The 19672-nt window shown below is 31.1% G+C and overlaps 1 protein-coding gene and 1 non-coding gene across 4 annotated transcripts in view; both read left to right on the forward strand.

The window, feature by feature from the left end:
* Positions 1 to 10612: 10612 nt before the first annotated feature.
* Positions 10613 to 11710, forward strand: LOC107918469 (FCS-Like Zinc finger 2). The gene is made up of 2 exons (XR_005899796.1): positions 10613 to 11123; positions 11214 to 11710. It is a non-coding gene; the product is annotated as an FCS-Like Zinc finger 2 (transcript).
* A 5527-nt stretch (positions 11711 to 17237) lies between these two features.
* LOC107919490 (uncharacterized) overlaps positions 17238 to 19672 on the forward strand; it is a 38520-nt gene continuing 36085 nt past the window's right edge. The window contains exons 1-5 of one of the 3 annotated variants that reach the window (XM_041074825.1): positions 17238 to 17363; positions 17494 to 17648; positions 18365 to 18468; positions 19001 to 19135; positions 19245 to 19295. In XM_041074825.1, the coding sequence (XP_040930759.1) occupies positions 17552 to 17648; positions 18365 to 18468; positions 19001 to 19135; positions 19245 to 19295 (387 nt within the window). In that variant the 5' untranslated portion in view covers positions 17238 to 17363; positions 17494 to 17551. Of the gene's footprint in view, positions 17364 to 17407; positions 17649 to 18364; positions 18469 to 19000; positions 19146 to 19244; positions 19296 to 19672 lie in introns of those variants that run through there. The other 2 variants (XM_016848944.2, XM_041074826.1) reach the window with 2 other exon arrangements.

Here is a 19672-nt window from a genome sequence, read left to right on the forward strand (position 1 = left end):
AAATTGTGGGATATGATTAAATAGCTTAAATGATAAAAGAAAGATGGTTTAAAAGTAAAATAAACCCAAGGTCTCTTTGGGTTGGATGGCAATGGCATGAAATTTGCAAGAAAATAAGGAGAATTAAGGGCAAAATTAGAAAATTGCAAAATTTACTTAATAAAGCTAAGACTAAAGTGGAATTTTCTAGATTTCTTTTTATTTTTCTGCATTCTCATTAGAAAAAAAACACCATGGAAGAGTTTCATTAAGCTTGTTTTTCATATTTTTACTTCAAGTTTAATTCTTGATTATTTCTTGAATTTTTGTGTTTTTGTGACTTTTACAACTAGGTCCACTTGTTAAATTCTTTAGTTTTTGATTCTATGAAAGAAATTGAAAGTTTCTATGAATATGTGCTGGAAGTATATGATGATTTGGCATGGAATTAGAGCTTTAAATTGTTTATATGCTGATTTTATTGAAAGAATTGAATAGAAAGTGAATGTTTGGGACCTAATTGTAAAAGAGTTTGAAGTTAGAGTTTTATGTAGAAATTTTGAATTTCAATAGTTATGAAATGACTTATAATGTCTAGGAAAAGTATTAATTGAGAAAATTATCTTAATTGAGGGGTTAATTGAGTAAGGACTGAATTGTATGAATTGTGAACTTTGGGGCAAAATAGAAATCAACATTTTGTACTAAAATTGTTTTGGACAGCAGAAGTAGTCTAAATTTGAGAAATTATCAAAAATTGTAGAAATGGAATTAGAGGATGGATAAAATATGAAATTAAAGCTTATTGAGTCTAGTTTGTTATAGAAGAAATGATGTAAGCAATGGAATTATAAATAATGAGATATGATAAATTTTGTGAGAAAAGGTCAGAATGATTTCGGGTTCCTTGTTCTGACTTTGTAAAATTATAAAAAATTGGTTAAAAATAATCAGGGTCTTAAATTTATATTTTTAGAATTATGAATGAGTCTATTTTCAAGAGAAACAAACGGAAACATCATTCGAATACTGTATAAGGAGATAATTAATTTTTAGTGAAGAAGGGTTGGAATTGTCAGACAGCAGAACAGAGGAGACTTCAATGAATAAACTGTATTAATTGGCCCAATTAAAAATTATTAAATTTTTATGGTAAGAAATGTGAGTCTAGTTTCAGGGAAAATTAGTGGATCTTAATTTGGAGTTCTGTAGCTTCAGATATAAATAATTTAGTGACTATGACACGGGTGGATAGCTTGAATATTCACATAAGTAATTAGTGAAAATTGTGGATAAGATTATTTACAAATGTGTTATTTATACCAAGGATGTGGATGGAGAGGAGGAGAAAAAAATATATGAATGACTCGTGTATAAATTGATCACATGCCCGATTATAATCGATAAGTGTTGGATTAGAAATGATATAATGTTTTATTTGGAATATGTATTATGAAATTATGATTATCGTTATAATACAAAAATTGAACTTGTGAGTTTATATGGCTAAATTTTGGTGTTTATTTGTTAGTTTTATGAATTCCATGACGTGTTATTTCATATGTGTTGATGATAAAATCGTGAATAATGTAAAAGCATGGAAATTGAATAAATGATCAAATTGAGCATTTCAATTCAGTGACAAGATTAATTGAAGGAAAAAACCATGGTTGGACCATGGCAACAAGTGATAAGTGATAGCTTCGGCTACACTTATCTGATTAAGGACAAATGACAAGTGAAAAGTGGTAGCTTCTGCTACCTGGTCAGTGAAAAGTGGTAGCTCCGGTTACCTGATCAGTGAAAAATGGTAGCTCCGGCTACCTAATCAGTGAATAGTTGTAGCTTCGGCTACAAGTGACAAGTGATTTCCGTATAATACCATATTTGGGATATAACATCGGTGTGATATATGCTACTGTATAAGACCATATCTGGGATATGGCATCAGTGAGATATGTGATTCGTGTACGACCATAGCTGGGTTATGGCATCGATATGTGATATGTGATTACATGTAAGACCATAGCTGGGCTATGGCATCATTATGTGAAGGTGTAAGACCATAATTGAACTATGGCATTGAGAAAATGAAGTACTCAATTCCGTAAGACGTTCACTAATTTGACAAAGTTTGGTAAGTGTTACATAGAATTATGTGATACAGGAAGTACGAGTTGATAATATATAAGTATAGAACTTGGTTGATAAATGAATTCATTTGTGATTATATAATTGTTCATCTTGAATGTACTGTCCATATGTATTGATAATTCAAACGTATTAATGAATAAAGTTCTGACATGGAATAAATTGAATACGAGACAAATAATTATGAAATTGAACTCGGAATTCATGAAAATGACGGTTATTGATATATGGAGACATGAGACATTGGTATATGAATATGGAAAATGTTTGATAAATGTGTTTATTAATAATTGTGGAATTATATACCTCATGTGCACTATTTGCATAAAGATGATATTTCAAATACTTTGGTTATTTAAGCTTAAATATGAAACAGTATGAAATCAAGATAAGTTGTTATAAAAATATATTTAGATTACAGAGATATGGCTGATATATGTTGTATGATTACATAACGTGAAATTGTGTATATATATGAGAAATTTAATGAAAAATGAGCCCATACACGTTTCTTGTTATTTATATGAAGTGTACGACTGACAAGAGTGATGAAATTATAAACAAAAAGTTATACGGGTTGAAAACATAGGCGTGTGACTCTCCAAAGTGTGAAAATTTTCTAAGTGTTGCAAAAGTTTCATATGTTTACGGTTTGGTCCCGAACCACCCTGAATGTATGTTTTGGGCCCCATAGGCCCATATAAGGGACGTTAAACATATGTATGAAAGTTTTTAATTTAGAAGAAATTTTATGGATGTTTTTTACATGATTGATCATATTAAGTTTGGTAATGCCTCGTACCCTATTCTAGGCTCGAAATATGGGTAGGGGGTGTTATAATTGTCCATTAAACATAAGCTGCTTCTTTCTTTTTAGAGGACGCCGAATGTCAACTTGGACTCTTATACGCATATAATTACAATTCTCTTTCCCCAAATTAGAACCATTATACTCCATAAAGACCCCTATAAATTTTCTAATTTGTGATGTCAGATTCTCAAAATAGAAACCAATAGGGATATTATGAATTTGAACCCAAAAGGGGGAATAAATTAGAGGGAATTTTAGTGGGTCTTCCCCTCACTACAACTTATATAATAACAATAAATGGTTATTGAACGTCCAAGGAGAACCCTTCAACACCCTTTCCATATCCATAACATGAAAAAACTGAAACAAATACCTTTTTTCTCCTAAATCTCAAATTTGAACACCCCTTACCGGATGCCACAGATTAACCATGGTACTTTTCACTACTGGAAAATGAATGATACTGGCCGTTAAAAAGTACCCCACTAATGTAGAGACTCCATTACCCTTTCTGCAGTTTGTTCCACTTGTATCTACAAGATTTCATCTTCTTCTTCATTAATTGTTAATCCAGCGAATTCTAACTCCATAATCTAACTCCATAATTTCCAACCAATTATGATTGAATATCACAATTTATTAACAAAAGAACCAAAGGGTAAACCACGCCGTTCAACTTGAACAAAGACTAAAAGAATAAAACCTAAATTCTGCCAGAGAGAGCAGACAGAGACGTGCTAGGGTAGCAGACCTCTATTAACCCTATTAAAAAAATAGCGGATTCAACCTTAGTTGGGTTGAATTGCTAATCTAAATTAATATTGTAAAAAAGTAATAGAATTAAAGTTAAACAAAATAAAGATGGAGATTGTAAATTTAAGTAAAACAATGATGTGGAATAAAACCAAATGCCATTTTAATGTGCTTGCTTCTTTACTGTATTTCTTTTAGGTGCACTTAGAACAACCGATTAGATGGAGATAACCTACTCGATTATATTACTTTGTACTGAAATACAATTATTTTATAATTGTTTTATATTGTTTTCTTCATAATTCCAGTTACTTATTAAATTTATGAATTCAATTGATTTGAATAAAATTTTTATTAAAAGTAAAACTCAGCTAGTTGAATATTTTTATAAATTGTTATCATTTTAAAATTTTTGATGAGTTGATGGAAATATTTTTAGAATTTATAAATACAAATACAATATAATTGCACATATATTTTTGAACAATTATAAAGTATAATAAAATTAGTACAAAGCAAAAAAGTATGAATAATTAAAGTATAATCGAAAGAAACTCCTTCATAACAACTGTATACAATAAGATTGAAGATAAATACATAGTAAAATTTGAATCTAACTATTTAAAAATTAGGGGCGAAGTCAGGAAAAAAATTTAGAGGAGGTCGAAATTAAATTATCTATATCTTTATAAATTTTAAAAGATTAAATCAAATTTTATCATTTTTAAGAGGGCCAAAGTATAATTTTATATTTACTAATTTAAAATTTTTAAAAATTTAAAAAGCCAAAATGATAAAATTTCCATTTTTGAGGGGCCAAGGCCCACCTAATCCACCTCTGTTAAAAACATAGATCTCAACCTTTGTCAACAATGTTAACACCTTGTAAGTTATTTAACAATGAAAGAAGACTTAAATCATTTATTGTATTTATAATATAGTGTGGTCTAATTAGAGGTGTTCATGGGCCAGGTTAGGGCCGGGCTCAACTAAAAAATCATGCCCATTTATTGGGCTCGGGCCGGGCTGGGCCTAAAAATTAGGCTTAAAATATTGCCCAAGCCCGACTCGGATAAAAATACTAAAACCCGGGCTCGGCCCGGCCCGGCACTCCCGTATTAATTTTTTATATTATTTTTAAATATATATAATACATCAAAAATACTAAAAACATCAAAATAAATATTTCCCAACAAATTGAAAATAAATTTTAAAAAATATGTAGACTTAAATAACACTAAGACAGATGCAACTTAACAATCAAATGCTTCTAAAATAATAAAAAAATTAACAAATGCCTTTAAAATAATAACAAAATTAATAATAATATAAGTTTTATACAATATTCAAACAATAATAACAAAATAGTAGCAACATAATAGTAAAATGGTAGCAAAATAGGGAGAAAACAACAAGAAAATAACATTCAAAAATAAAAAAAATGCAGATTTTTTTGTCCTTTAGTGAATTCGGGCCGGGCTCTGGTTAAAAATACCTTACTCGAGGCCCATCCAATATTTTAAACGGGCCTTATTTTTTTGTCCAAGCCCATTTTTCGGGCCTATATTTTTACCCAAACCCTCCCACATTTCGGGCGGGCCTTTGGGTCGAGCCGGGTAACCCGACCCATGAACACCTCTAGGTCCAATAGAGGAAGTACAATACTATCCTTCTGATTTTTTAGTTGTATATTTTCTAAAATATAATTATGTATTAGATTATGATACATTTATAATGTGGGTGAAAAAAATATTTAAATAATGTATTTATAAATATTTGTAAAAAATACAATTAGGTTTTGGCTAAAATGGTAAAGTTGAGACTTTAAGTATCATAGTATTCTAGATTCAAATCCCATATTGTGAGGTTTTTTTTTTTTAGAAAACTAAACATTCCTATTTGTGACATCAAGTTAATTAGGTAGTTTATTTGCATTTTTCAATTTGAATTGATATTCGATTAATTTATAATATCAATTTAATTAGGTATTTTATTTAGGACTATTATTTGGTGCACTATTAGTGGAAAGAAAAAATAATCCACGAGAACGGGTTAGATAATGAGAAGTGTCCCTTAAATTATATTCGAAATTTAAAAAAATAAATAAATTGAAACTTTTAATCATCTTAACTCTGCTTGTGAAATTTTTATCTTTCCACTGATGGTGTTTGGGTTTGTAGCTGTCGTTTTCAACAATATTATCTCAAAGATTTGAACTTGCATATTTCCCTTTAAAAATACAATGTGTCATACCATTCAATTAACACATATTGAAATAATCCTTTTATCTATAGTATAAATGTCCACAATATTTTATCTCTACAAATGAGATTAAAAAATTGGCCGAAGATCTAATTAATTACTTTTTTATCTATTAATATCTAATATATTAATTATAATTCAAATGTTGAAAACTCATTCATTAATTGCAAAAGTTTAATTTGTGAATCTATATTTTTATTTAAACATTTGATTGAGTTGGTGTTTCGAGTCAATTAGACCTCAATTTAGTTAGGGAGATTACTAAAACATTCTTTCATATTTAAAGTAAGTTGTATTATTTAAGGGTAATTTAGTCCTTTTAAATTAAAAATAAAATAAAATATGGATATGATCGGGTTGAATCCACATATGTATTAATAAAACTTTAAATTTACCACTTAACCAAAGCTTTACTTAAATTTTTAAATATATTTTAATTTTATTGTGCACACTTTATTAACTCTATCAATTGTATATCTATACTTCTATTTAAACCCTTGCTTGAGTTCTTGTCACAAGTCAATCAAGCACTAACTCAATTAGAAAAATTATTAAAATGTCTTTTTTTATTTAAAATAAGTTATATATTTTTTAAATTGGTATCACAAATTAACTCAACACTAACTTAGAATTAATAACAACACCCAATGGCGGAGCCTAGTAGAAGCCCAGGGGGCCATGGTCCCCCCAAGGTTTAAATTTTTTGCAATTTAGCCCTTTATAGAGATACTATGACCCTCCCAAAAATATAAGTAGGCCCTCTAAGGTTTAAGATTTTTGCAATTTTCCCGTTTGTATATATACTATAGCCTTCCCAAAAATATAAGTAGGCCCTCTAAGGTTTAAGATTTTTGCAATTTCCCCCTTTGAATATATACTATAACCCTCCCAAAAATATAAGTAGGCCTCTCTAATATTTTTATAATATTAAAAATAATATTAAAAAATATTATTCTTGATAAAAATAAAAGGAAAATCTTCTTGAAGAAGCTAAATTATTCATGAGAACTTTTGAATAATATTTTTGTTAAATAATAATTTAATATTTTACTTAAAATAATAATTTATAAGTAATATAATAATATATATAAAAAGAAAAGAAACGATGAACATATTTTCTCTTTTTCATATTCGTGCCTAGAAAGAAAAGAAGAAAAAAATTTCTTCATCATTTTTCCTCTAAAATTTAAGTATAATGTATATTTTTCTTCAAATTTTTCATAGATTTTGAATCTTTGAAGTTTGTTTTACGTATATGTACTAATAGTTTTTTATTTTATCAAGCGTATTAAAATTTGTCATTAAAGGATATTGATGGAAGCTTATAAAATTAAGTGAAATGTGTATGTTTTTGTATAGAAAATTATTAAAACACGATTTTTTACTTGTTAAAAATGTAAATATCTTTTTTTAATCTGCTATTGAAATTAAAATTGTTAGCATGCCAACAATAAATAATATTTTTCTAGAAAACACTTATCTAATTTTATGAATAAGAAATTAAAAGTTAGACTTATTAATATGTTTGAATAATTTGTTATCAATATTCAGTAATTTATATAATTAATCAAAATTTAAAAAGTTTAGGTCAAATTCAATTACAGATCACTGCATTATAAGTTTTCTTTTATTCCTTTAGTTTCTATACAATAATTTAATTATTTGTAGTACTTTTACTTTTTGAAATGTGTTTTTTAATCTTTATATCTACTTTTTTATTGATTATATCAAATAATTAAGATTTTTATTTTACAGTCGGATAAATATTATAAATTCTTTTTAGTTTTTTTTTCTGTTTTTAAATATGCAAAAAATAATTATCTAAATGTAAAAAAATGTTAAAATGTATAGGTCACAAGTTTAAAACAAATAATTAATGTCAATTTGAGGGAACTAATGGATAATAAGTTGGTGTAAGAATGAAATTATGCATTTACAGATATACTAATTAAACTTTAAATGATAAAATTATAATATAAAAACTAATTAATCCAGTCGAAGATGCACAATAAAGAGATGTTCTATAAAATTTTAATTTAAAAAAATTAATTAATATTTTAAATTTACTTTTTTACTGACATAATTTATAATATTAAAACTAAAATTACCTTTTTAATTACAAATTTACAATAGCATAAGAAATTACCAAATCTTGAAGAAGGAAAAAAAAGAAACAATCATGCATGCATGCTCATAAAAAAAAAGGGGCATATCAGCATATGTACGTGGTGCGATCACAACCGTTACTGTTAGCATTCTCAAAGTGACAAACAACAACTTGGCGTAAGGGATCATTGCTTGTGTCCCTTAAATTTTCATTCATTCAATACTGCTCTGTGTAATTCTGTAACGTAATTAAGTTATTTATTTATTTATTTATTTTTGTCGCGTTTTGAGACGCCACGTGCAAGGAAAACAGTACACCTAAGTGGACCGGTGATGACAAGCGCTACACCACACGTGTACATCTACAGAATCACGGGCAGGTAGTGGTTTTAGAGGCGGTCTGACCGTGATCTTTTTGGGCAGCATCTGCGATTGGAGAAACCAAAACCTCCGAACAAGCACCGAGGTTCAAGTAATGACCACGTCATCCGTTCTTGTCCTCTCTCTTAACTCCTTCACACACACACAAAAAAAAGAGGTTTTTTTGGTGAGTTTTTTATTACATATTTTGGCAAAAAATTATTGAATTATATTACCCATTTAAGCAGCCATTCATATATTTACATATTTGATTTTTATTATTAAAAAAGTAATTCTAAAATTTGATTGGGATTTCATCAGCCAATAAGTTTAGTTTGATCACATGGTCTCAACTCTCTTTCAAGACATTTTCTTTGGGGCTAAGGTTTGCTCATAAGTCGTGACTTTGAGATTCTGTTTCTTGGTATGCTTATGTCCCCCCTTCCTCCACCAATCGGAGATTACTCATTATTTAATTATTCAAATAACATTTTTCATCTAATTTTGATTTTAAAAAGAAATCCATTTGTGATGCTAATTATTCACAGTCGCGGTTCTTTAATTCATATTAATTAAATAATCATTTTAGAAGTATAAATTTATAATGAGTATTTGGTATATTGACAACATATTTTTATTCTACAAGTATTTTTTAAAAATTGTAATGTGTTTTTCTTTTTTCTTTTTAAATATTTTACTATACCCTTATATGATACTTGTTAATCATTGATCCTATTTGTGGAGTTTAAAAACTCCACTAAAATATTTCTTAAAAAGGTTAAAATATTTTATAGGTCTTCATACTTTCCATAAATTTAAAATTTAGTCTCTATAATTTTTATTTTCAAGAATTTAATCTCTATACTTTTAAGTTTTTAAAATTCAAAATTTATTGTTAACACCATTTATTTTTTTAAATAAGGAAAAAATATAAAAAAAAAATATATTTTTGATCTAGTGTGTAATTTTATACACTAACGTTGATTTAATATAATTATATACATAGAACTTTAATCTTAATTCAAATTTCACATTTTACTAACATTGTCATTTGTGTTGCATTATTTTTTGTTTATCTTATTTGAAAATTGTTAATGCAACATTTTATTAAACTAAAATAAAAAAGAGTAAATTTGAACTATTTTCATATAGATAAAAAAATATGGAAGTGACAAAATAATTTATACTTATGTGAAAATGATTAAAATTATTTCAAAAAATAATCTAAATTAATGTGGAAATATTAAAATTTACTCATTCTTAATAAAGTTAATCAACAATATCTACATAATTTAAAGAAAATAGTGTCTCATAGAAAACAATTTTAGTGTTAGTAAAATTAAAATTTTATGTATAAAATTAAATTAAAAATTCGTGTATAATATTACATATTAATAACATTATAATTAAAAAAATAATGTTTATAATAAATTTAAATTTAACAATTTTAATAACAATTAATAGTTAAATCTAAATTTTGAAAAAAATTAAATTTCTAAAACTAAAAGTTATAAAAATTAAATTTCTAATTTACTATGAATATAGGTGGTACTCATGGTGGTGGTGGTTAAAGAACCCAAAAATGAGTTAAACTGGTGTTTGGAGAGGTCCACCCACAATGTCGAGGAAATTGGGTAAAACCAAACCGTCGTTGTAGGAAAAAGATTGTGGCAGGTGCGGTCGTTACGTTAACGCGCACTGTACGAGCGTGGAGCCTGCGTCAGATTTTTACGTTAGAATACGGAAGCGTAGCCGTGGGCCTCGTTTTTTTTTATGATTTAGTCCGACTTCCAGTCCTAATTTTCGCCCCCTTCTTCTTCCTAAACCACGAATTTGCCATTTCTTTTCTTAATTAACAATTAAATATTCGATGTTATTAAAAACTTGATTTACAAATAACTATTGTCTTTTATCTTTTAATAATTGGTCTTATCTTTTTATTTAAAAAAAAAGGTATTAATACATTTTATTTTTTAACTCAATAATGGAATTTTGTTTTGCTAAGTTTAAATGTAATTTGCTATGTTTTAAATTAAATGTAATTTTCATTTATTTTTCCAAAAAAACAATGGCATAATGGTATTTTAAGTTTAAATGAATGGCAAAAGACATCCCAAAGGGCACACAACTAATAACTGGAAGTAATTTCGAAGTTAGGGACGCAGGTCTTTTTAAGCCAATGGATTGAATTGCACGGATTCTTGAAACCTGCTGTTGTTTGCAATCTTTTTCTCAACAAAGAACAAAGCTTTCCCCCCCTATAAAAATTCTAAACCATCATTTATTCTTTCACCCACCCATCTACTTCACCATCTTCTCTTTACTCCTTCACTTTAATTCCCACAAAAAAGACCAGACCTTTGCTCAAAAATGGAGTCTTCTGGTCCTTCAAGGAGGCCTTGTTTTATTGAAGAAGATGATGGTTTGGCTTCTCTTGTAGACATGGAAGCTGGATATTCAGGAACCCATTACCAAAGTTGTAACCAAAATGGGTTTTTTCAAGGCCTCTTTTGTGTTACTCAAGGAGGAGTAGTTTGAGGAATTTGGCTTCTTCTTCTTCTTCTTCGGTTTTCTCTCCGAGGTTTACTAGGTTTTATGATGCCAGATTTGAAGATCATCATTATCATCAACCCCATTTCTTGGATGCTTGTTTCCTTTGCAAGAAGCCTCTTGGGGGTAACCGTGACATCTTTATGTATAGGTTAGTCCATATTTTAATCAAGTGCCTTAAATATTTTTTGATTGGGTTTTTGTTTTGGGTGCTGATTTGTTGTATGTTGAAATGTTGCAGAGGGGACACACCGTTCTGTAGTGAAGAGTGCAGACAAGAACAGATAGATATGGATGAAGCTTTGGAAAAGAACAGAAACCTTTCTTCTTCAATGAAAGCTCTGAGAAAGAAGGAGCAAAGGAAATCTAATTCTCCAAACAAAGCTCAAGATTACCCTTTCTATACAGGCACTGTTGCTGCTGCTTAAAATCACTTCACAGTGGTTATAAACCAACATACCTACCATACATGAATAGTGACATGGAGATCCGTGGAGAGTAGGGCCATGATAAAAGAGCCTGTTCTGATGGTTTTTTTTTTTGAAGGGTGTTTTTTTTTTCCTTCTTTTTCCTTGAAAAAAGAAATCATATATATACTAGATTTTAACTGTGAATGTTATATATAGACTGGATCTACTCTATGATGTGGCTCTTTTTTTTCGTCTTCTGTTTTTGTTAATTAGATCGACTTTGGTTCTTTCTTTTTGATTCAATGAAGAATGATAAGAAGTTTTCTTAGACTATTTCTGTAGTAAATTTCTTATTCTCATTTCAGTATCACTGCTGTTGATTGTTACGTGAGAATGACTGACATAAATGGTACTTGCTCAAAAAAGCTGTTTTCTTTTGTGTTGTAGGTTCAACAACTCTGTTTTGTTGTGTTGATTATAATTACATACTAAGTTTAATGGTAATTATGTTTTGTTTGATAACACTTAAAGAGTGACAAGTAAAGTGGGGGAATTCGGAAATTTCTTTAAAAAAAAGAGGGAACAAAAAAAAGTGGTTATATTAGGTTCTGAGATGAGGAATTTGTGGGTATCTGCGATAACTTTTGGACCAGGGAAACAAGGACTGTTTGCCATGTTAGGGTTCATCATCAATCCTCCACGCAACTGTCTTGTAGTATTTCACAAGCTTGTTGCATTGACACTGACAGAGTTAAATGGGAAATGAATTATTATTATTCTCTCCTCCTTTTAAATGACTACCTTTTTCTTGGAATATTAAAGAAGAGGGAACTGGTTTGGGATGCGTTCAAACGTCTAGATCCATAGCAGCAAAAGATAGTTTTAATAAGAAATAAAAGCCCAGAAACGGGACAAGATTATAGAACACACTTCTAACTGAGCTAAAAAGACTAATTCCTGTTTCAACTAAAAGGTGGTTGGTGCCGTTGTTTTCAATAATTAAAAAAAAGGCACATATTATTGGTCATAATCATTTGTTTTCCTGTTGTTTCTAACTCCAGAAAGGGGGTGTACGGAGTTTGAATCTATCAACCTTACTGCACTTAATTTATTTATTTTGAATTATAAGAGGAGAGTAAAATTTTAATAGTAGCGTTACTTGAATTCAGGTTAGACTTAAAATAGTGAACATTTTAACCTTCAATTACAGTAACATCTTTTGTTAATGAAATCATTATATTGGTAATGGACCAAAGATATTTTGTATCACAGTTGAAACTTTGTTTAAGCATGTTTTAACTGTATAAATCACAGTTTATTAAATCCTGCAGGGCTTTGGACCTCAAAGATAGGGGGAGTTGTTGGGTTGAATTTGGACCAAATAATAAAATGGATTCCAATGAGAAATTCAATTTGCTCGTTCATGGGCCTGGTATTGTTGGGCATAGGATGATATACTTTTATGCCACGTGTCTTCTTGCAGTTCAACATTAAGTACTCGTGGTTTCAACGAAAAATAATTAGGCTTTGTTATAAATTTATTAAATCAAAATTTGTCATTACTATGTTGTATATGAATTTAATTAATTCGGTTAAAACTCACATATGATAATTATATGAAATTTAAAAATTTATGTATATAATTGTATATGATAAGTTTCAAATTTAGACACAATACTTTTATATTTGTTAATGTATTACGATTCTATTGACAATATCATCTAGGATATTAGCTATTCTCCATTTTCGATCTCCCGAGATTTATGACAGTCACGAATAACCTCCTTTGAGTCTAACTCAACAATCAACTCTATTGCCAGCTTTAGACCCTCTTTGACAGCATAGGCTTCACTTCAGCTCGTAAGGCACTATGAACATGCACCTTTTTGGCCCCATCACCTAGCATTTTACCATTAACGTCCAGGGAAATAATACCAAGAGCCTTTTCCTTTGTTGCTTCTTTGAAAGCTCCATCGCAGTTCATCTTGACAAAACCTTCTTGTAGGGCCCTGGACTTATCAGCAGAACAGGAAACATTGTAGTGAATTTTATTCTTAAATTGAAAAGAACCTAACACTACATTCATGGCAAAGGTAAGTTTATCAACTGTACCCTTATTATCCACTTCCTTTTTTTCCAATGACACGTCGCGTCTGCCTTTCCATGTATACCAAACAGTAAATGGCACCCATACTTTATCCTCCACCAACAGTTCTTTACAAGACAACACCTTAAAAAACCATTTATCAAATTTGCAAATTTTATCCCTTTCGATTTTGAGACCATTCTAACCAACAAACCAAACCCCACGAGTCCATTCACAGCCAAAACACATACGCTCAATAGACTCCTCCTCTTGCTGACATATTGGGCATAAAGGTTGAGAAACAACTCTTCTTTTAAACAGATTTACAAATGTAGCAATTGAATCAGTACACAGCTTCCACAAAAAATGCTTGATTTTACTTGGAACCTTCAAACTCCAAAGAAGCTTCCAATGCTTTTTGTTGATTTGTCTAGAAGAGGAAGGCTTCGAAGCTCCACCTTAAAGGGAATATTTCTTCAACTCAGAATATTAGATTTAACAGATTAAGTTCCTGTATTTACATATGGACATATAAGTGAATCTTTCCCTTTGATTGACAAATTGCGACTTCTTTAACTGCACACCTTGCCTCATAAAAAATCCAGTTACCAATGGGCTTATCCTTCCATACCCTTTCCTCTTTATTCATCCATTCCACAACTTTTTTTTGGAAAGTACGTGCCCGCACCAGCTACAAGTTCAAGAAGCTTAGCATTTAGTTTAGGCATCTAGTGGTCACTCCAAATAGACACCACAATCCCTTCCTTAACCTGCCAAAGTAGTCTATCTTTTAAAATATCTCAACCAACCAATACACTGCTCAAAATCATGACGCTCTTGAACCCCTCACAACATCAATAAACTCAAACATGAGGAAAATATAAGGCCTTCAAAACCCTAGCCCACAACGCATTTAGTTTTTGAACCAATCTTCAGAATTGTTTGGCCAGCAATGCAATGTTGAAAGCTTCAAGATCCTTGAATCCAAGTCCCACGGCCATTTTATCCATTGTTAAGATTCCCAACTCCTCAAATGCACCCTACTTTCATCCTTTCTTTGACCAAACCGAGCCGTAGCATTATTGAGATCAAAACAAAGTTTCTTTGGCCATTTATAACATGCTATACTATAGATTGGGACAACACATTCAACTGCTTTCAAAATAACTTCCTTACCACCCATTGATAAGATTTGTTGTTTCCAACATTGCACCTTTGTTCAACACCCTATCTTTAATGTTAGCCCAAAACTTTACATCTGATTTTACCCAATAAACCCAAATATTAATCTGGACATCTCGCTTTTGGAATTCCCAACACAGCGACAATTTCAACTCTGATTCTCATGTCCATATTTGAGCTAAAGACAATATTGGATTTGTCTCGATTGACTGATTGCCCCGAAGCCTTCCAAACTGTTCAAGTAAAAGCATAAGCTCTTGAGACTTTCTCATCTATGCCTTCAAGAAAAATAGGGAATCATCTGCCAAAAAAAAGAAAGCAAGAAAGATGGGAAACCACTGGACATAGACTGTTAAAGTTTGACACTACTTAGGTGATGTGCTTGTGTTTCAACAATAATCATTCTAGACAGAACATCCATGACAAACAAAAATAAATAGGGCAGTAGAGGCTCCCCCGCCTAATACCTCTACTAAGAACAATCTTATCTGACGGTTTATCATTTACAATTAAAGTATACCACACAGTCCTAACACACTCCATCACCCAGCCGACCCATCTAACATCAAAACCCAATCTCAATATCACTTCCTCAAGGAAACCCCATTCCACACTATCATATGCCTTACTCATGTCTACTTTTAGTGTCATTTCACCATTCTTCCCCTTCTTCTTAAGCTTAAAATAATGAAAAATTTCTCTACCACTATATTATCATGTATCTATTTGTCACTCACACAAGGACTTTGATTATATGTCATAAGTTCTCCCTGAAAAGATTTCATTCTATTCACCAGCACCTTCGTTATTATCTTATAAACAAAATTATACAAACTTATGGGTCTAAATTGCAAGATCGTTTTAGGGACTTATACTTTAGGAATGAGAACTATATCTCTACAGTTCATCTCTCTACAAAGTATACCACTATGAAAAAAAACTACCTACTGCTTTAATTACATCTTCCTTTACAACCTCCCAAAATTTTTGAAAGAAAAAACCATTGAAACTATCAAGCCTAGGAGCCTTGTAAGCACCCAACTGAAAAACCGCAGCTCTTATCTCTTCCTCCGGAACTCTCTTAACCAGCTACTCGTTCATATAAACAGAAACCACTTTAGGCACATAATTAATCGTATTTCCCCACTCCCTAACACCATCGGTCCGAAAAAGACTATGGTAAACCCCCTAAACTTTTTAATAATATCCAACTCCTCATCAAGCCAAACACTAGATTCATCTTTAATACGTAACACCTTATTGAATTGCCTCAAGTACTTTGTTGTTTGATGAAAGAATTTGGTGTTCTTATCACCAAACTCCAGCCATTTAACTCTAGAATACTGGAACCAGTATTTCTCCTCTAGACTCCAAACCCTTTTCAATTCAACTTTCAGTTCATACTCCTCTGAAAAATCTCAATTTTCTCCAACAAATAATCAATAACAACCCTATTATTCCCAACAAACACTCTTGCTCCACTGCATTAAATGACATTTACACCTTTAAGTTTCTGCAACAGATAAAAAGCATGAGGACCCATAAAAAACTGATCCGAACCCTCTTTTATAATTTCCTCACATTCGTCGAGATCTGCCCACATCAATTCAAACTTGAATCTCCTTGGAGCCTGTCTATCTTTACGATCAGTAGTCAAAACGATTGGGGAGTGATCCGAACCTACAACAAAAAGATTAAACACCAACGAGTCTGAGAACATATCCAGCCATTCTTTATTAACCAGAACTCGATCAAGCCGCTCTCTAATCACCTGCCCCTCTATAGAGTTGAACCAAGTATAAAATTGACCTTTAGCGGGCAAATCAATAAGAGAACGACCTTCAATAAAATTCTGAAAACTTCTTAAACACCTATCTGCTTTCATTTTGCTCCCATTCATCTCTTCTAAGTCCTTAACATCATTAAAATCCCTTATACACATCCAAGGGCCTACAACGGTTCTAGATTTTCGTATCAAAATAACCCAAATAACTTGTGTGTCATGAAACACTAGTGCTTTATAAATCTAACATATCCGAGAGCTTTGTCCCTTACCCATATCACAAACCAAAGTATCAATAATGTTTATATTAGCAGCCATTATTTGAACTTTAAGACCTTCTTTCTACCATAAAAATAACCCTCCACTAAGACCATTAAGATCCACATATTCTCCATAATTAAACTTCAGCCGAATCCTTAACTTATTTACTTTACGATTTTAAGAATAACAAAATTTAATTTAATAATCTTAAAAAGATGAAACCTAAAATTGAAAAAGTAAGAAATACATAAATTAAAATATAAAAACTAATACTAAGTAATAACAACTCAAAATCTTTCGAGCAAAAAAAAGGGCAAGCAAAAATATATCCATTACTACGATGTAGATGAGTTAACGGCAAACGTTTAACAAAGCTTAGGTGTCAAAATTTGCAAAGGCAAAACGGCTGCGCGCCACCGCCTTTCTTATAATGGCACAATAGTAATATTGGGGGAGAATAGTACCCTTTATTCCAATCAGCTGAGCTGTAAATACCATAACTTTCGCATCACATATTACAGAAACCAATATTGAGTTGCCACTGATTAAAAAAGTCAAAGTCAAATAAACAAGATCTACATGAAGGACTTACCCATGGACTGCTCTATAACTGTAACGACTCTCCCTACTCTAGCGTATTCCAGTCAGTCACTACCTTCCATTCAAAAGGTGCTGGCGTGTTTTTGAGAAAAACCCACACCTTTTTTTTTTTTTGTGTAACCGCTATTTATTCAAGTTTTCTTCCTTCTTTCCTCAAAAATTTACAATGTTTTACATTTTAGATTCCTTTTATGAACAGTATCTCGCATAGTTCAGATTGAAGATTCCAATAAAGAAAAAGAAAAAGAACAGGGAAGATGTTGGAGGATCAAGTGGCGTACCTCTTGCAGAGGTATTTGGGGAACTATGTCAGAGGTCTCAATAAAGAAGCTCTTAAGATCAGTGTTTGGAAAGGTTTGTGTCTTTTTTCATCACTTCGTTTTTTTTATCTGTTGGGTTATTGTGTCTATTATCGAAAATGTTCATTAAGGGTTTTTTTTTCTTGTTTATGCTTCTTCTATTGTTTTTTACGTTTAATTTGAATGTTTTATTCTGTCATGTGATTTAATCGTGAGTGAGTGTTTTCGAAATTGGTTTGTTTTGGACTAATTATTTATCTACTTTCTGTTTTGCTTAATCTTTTATTGTGGATGGAAATGTTGATAGAATCAAGACAATTTTAGTATTGGTTCGAAGTGATAAACATGCTATCTAAGACTGTTAATTAATTTTTATTGGAGTTATAGGCATGGGTTATGAGCATGTTTGCCACCATGATTTTAAGAGTTCACTTCTGCTTGGATGTCTATTATCTACTAACGTGAGTTCCATTTGATAAAAATTATACTCCACCCAAATGTTTAGAAGGGGCAAAAACTTGAAAAAACTTTAGGACATTGAGGGAAATCTAAGAAAGAGTTTGAAATACTCGACAAACAACATTAGATTGAGGTTGCTTAAGATATGATTGGGAGATACAAGAAGGTTTTAAAGTTGATTGGTGAAAGTGGTATGGACTATGATGTTCAAGACTTATCTTTCAAAGATTGTGCAATTTATTTGTATGTTAGTTCCCTTGGATTCTGTTGCTTTCTTGATATCTTCACTTAACTTTCTCAAATTTAAAACAGGTGATGTTGAGCTAACTAACATGCAACTGAAGCCTGAGGCACTTAATGCATTAAAGCTGCCAGTGAAGGTCAAGGCAGGATTTCTTGGATCAGTTAAACTTAAGGTTTGTGGTGTAGCTATTGTTGTCTCAAATTCTTATTATTAGGCCAGGCTCTATGTTCTTAATTTTTTAGACTTGCTTGCAGCTGTTTGATGAAATATAAAATACAAAATAGAGTGAACAAATTATAATCCTAGATCCATGAGGGTGAAATTTATGAGGTTCAGAAACTAATTCAGGTATGAAGTTATTGTTAAAGATGGTTGAGACGATGTTGGTGGTACAGTGACTGTGTGGAAGTGGTGGCTGGGTGGTAATATGCTACACCAGACATGTTTATGATGGAGTTGAAGTGTAATATAATAAAACTTTTAGTGTTGCATGGCGTTTTTTTTTTTTTTTGGGGGGGGGTGTTTATGTGAGGAAGTCTGAGTGGGGAGATGAGATTTGAACCTTGGAAGTTAATCCTCCGGCTCCCAAAGAGGGGGCAACAACTCCAGCTTAAGTGATTGGTGCCAGTTTTGACATCATGTATAGTTCTTCAAAAGTTTGTTGCATTCTTGTAAAGTTCCTATGTTTTACATGCTGATTTCAGGTTCCATGGAGTAGGCTCGGCCAGGATCCAGTTTTGGTTTACTTGGATCAAATTTTTCTATTAGCTGAACCTGCAACTTTTGTTGAAGGGTGTAGTGAGGATGCTATCCAAGAAGCTAAGAAAAACCGAGTACGGGTAAGACCGGGTGAGCAGTGTGTTTGTTAATGTTAAACGTAGAAGAATAAGATGTGGTTGAAAATTAAATTTATATATTTACTGATTTAATCTTTGTTGGTGATGATAGGAAATGGAAATGAAGCTGTTGGAGAGAATGCATCATTTGAAGTCTGAAATGGTATTTTGATGAGATTGTCTATATAGTACTTTTGAAAATTGAAATAGTGACTGTAATTAGCTGGTCATGTTTCTTCACATGGTTATATGCTTGAACAGTTAGGCTTTTTACCTTTTAAACTTTATTTTACCTTACATAAACTTTCTCCTTTATGATCCATGAACTCTTATGGCCTTGATAAGGTTCAGTGTTTACAAATATTTCCAACCTTTAGAACTCACAGGTGCTATGAGGTAGGGTAGACTAAAAGCTATGTTTTATCTTCTGTATGCAGAGCTCAACTGTATTCTACTTCCTTTTCCTTGATTCTGCATTTAACTTCTGAAATTTGCAAATATTTATTGTGCACGAGTCAAAAAGTATTGGTGTTTCGAATC

This window comes from Gossypium hirsutum, chromosome A08 (assembly GCF_007990345.1).
Source record: "Gossypium hirsutum isolate 1008001.06 chromosome A08, Gossypium_hirsutum_v2.1, whole genome shotgun sequence".
Taxonomy (NCBI): domain Eukaryota; kingdom Viridiplantae; phylum Streptophyta; class Magnoliopsida; order Malvales; family Malvaceae; genus Gossypium; species Gossypium hirsutum.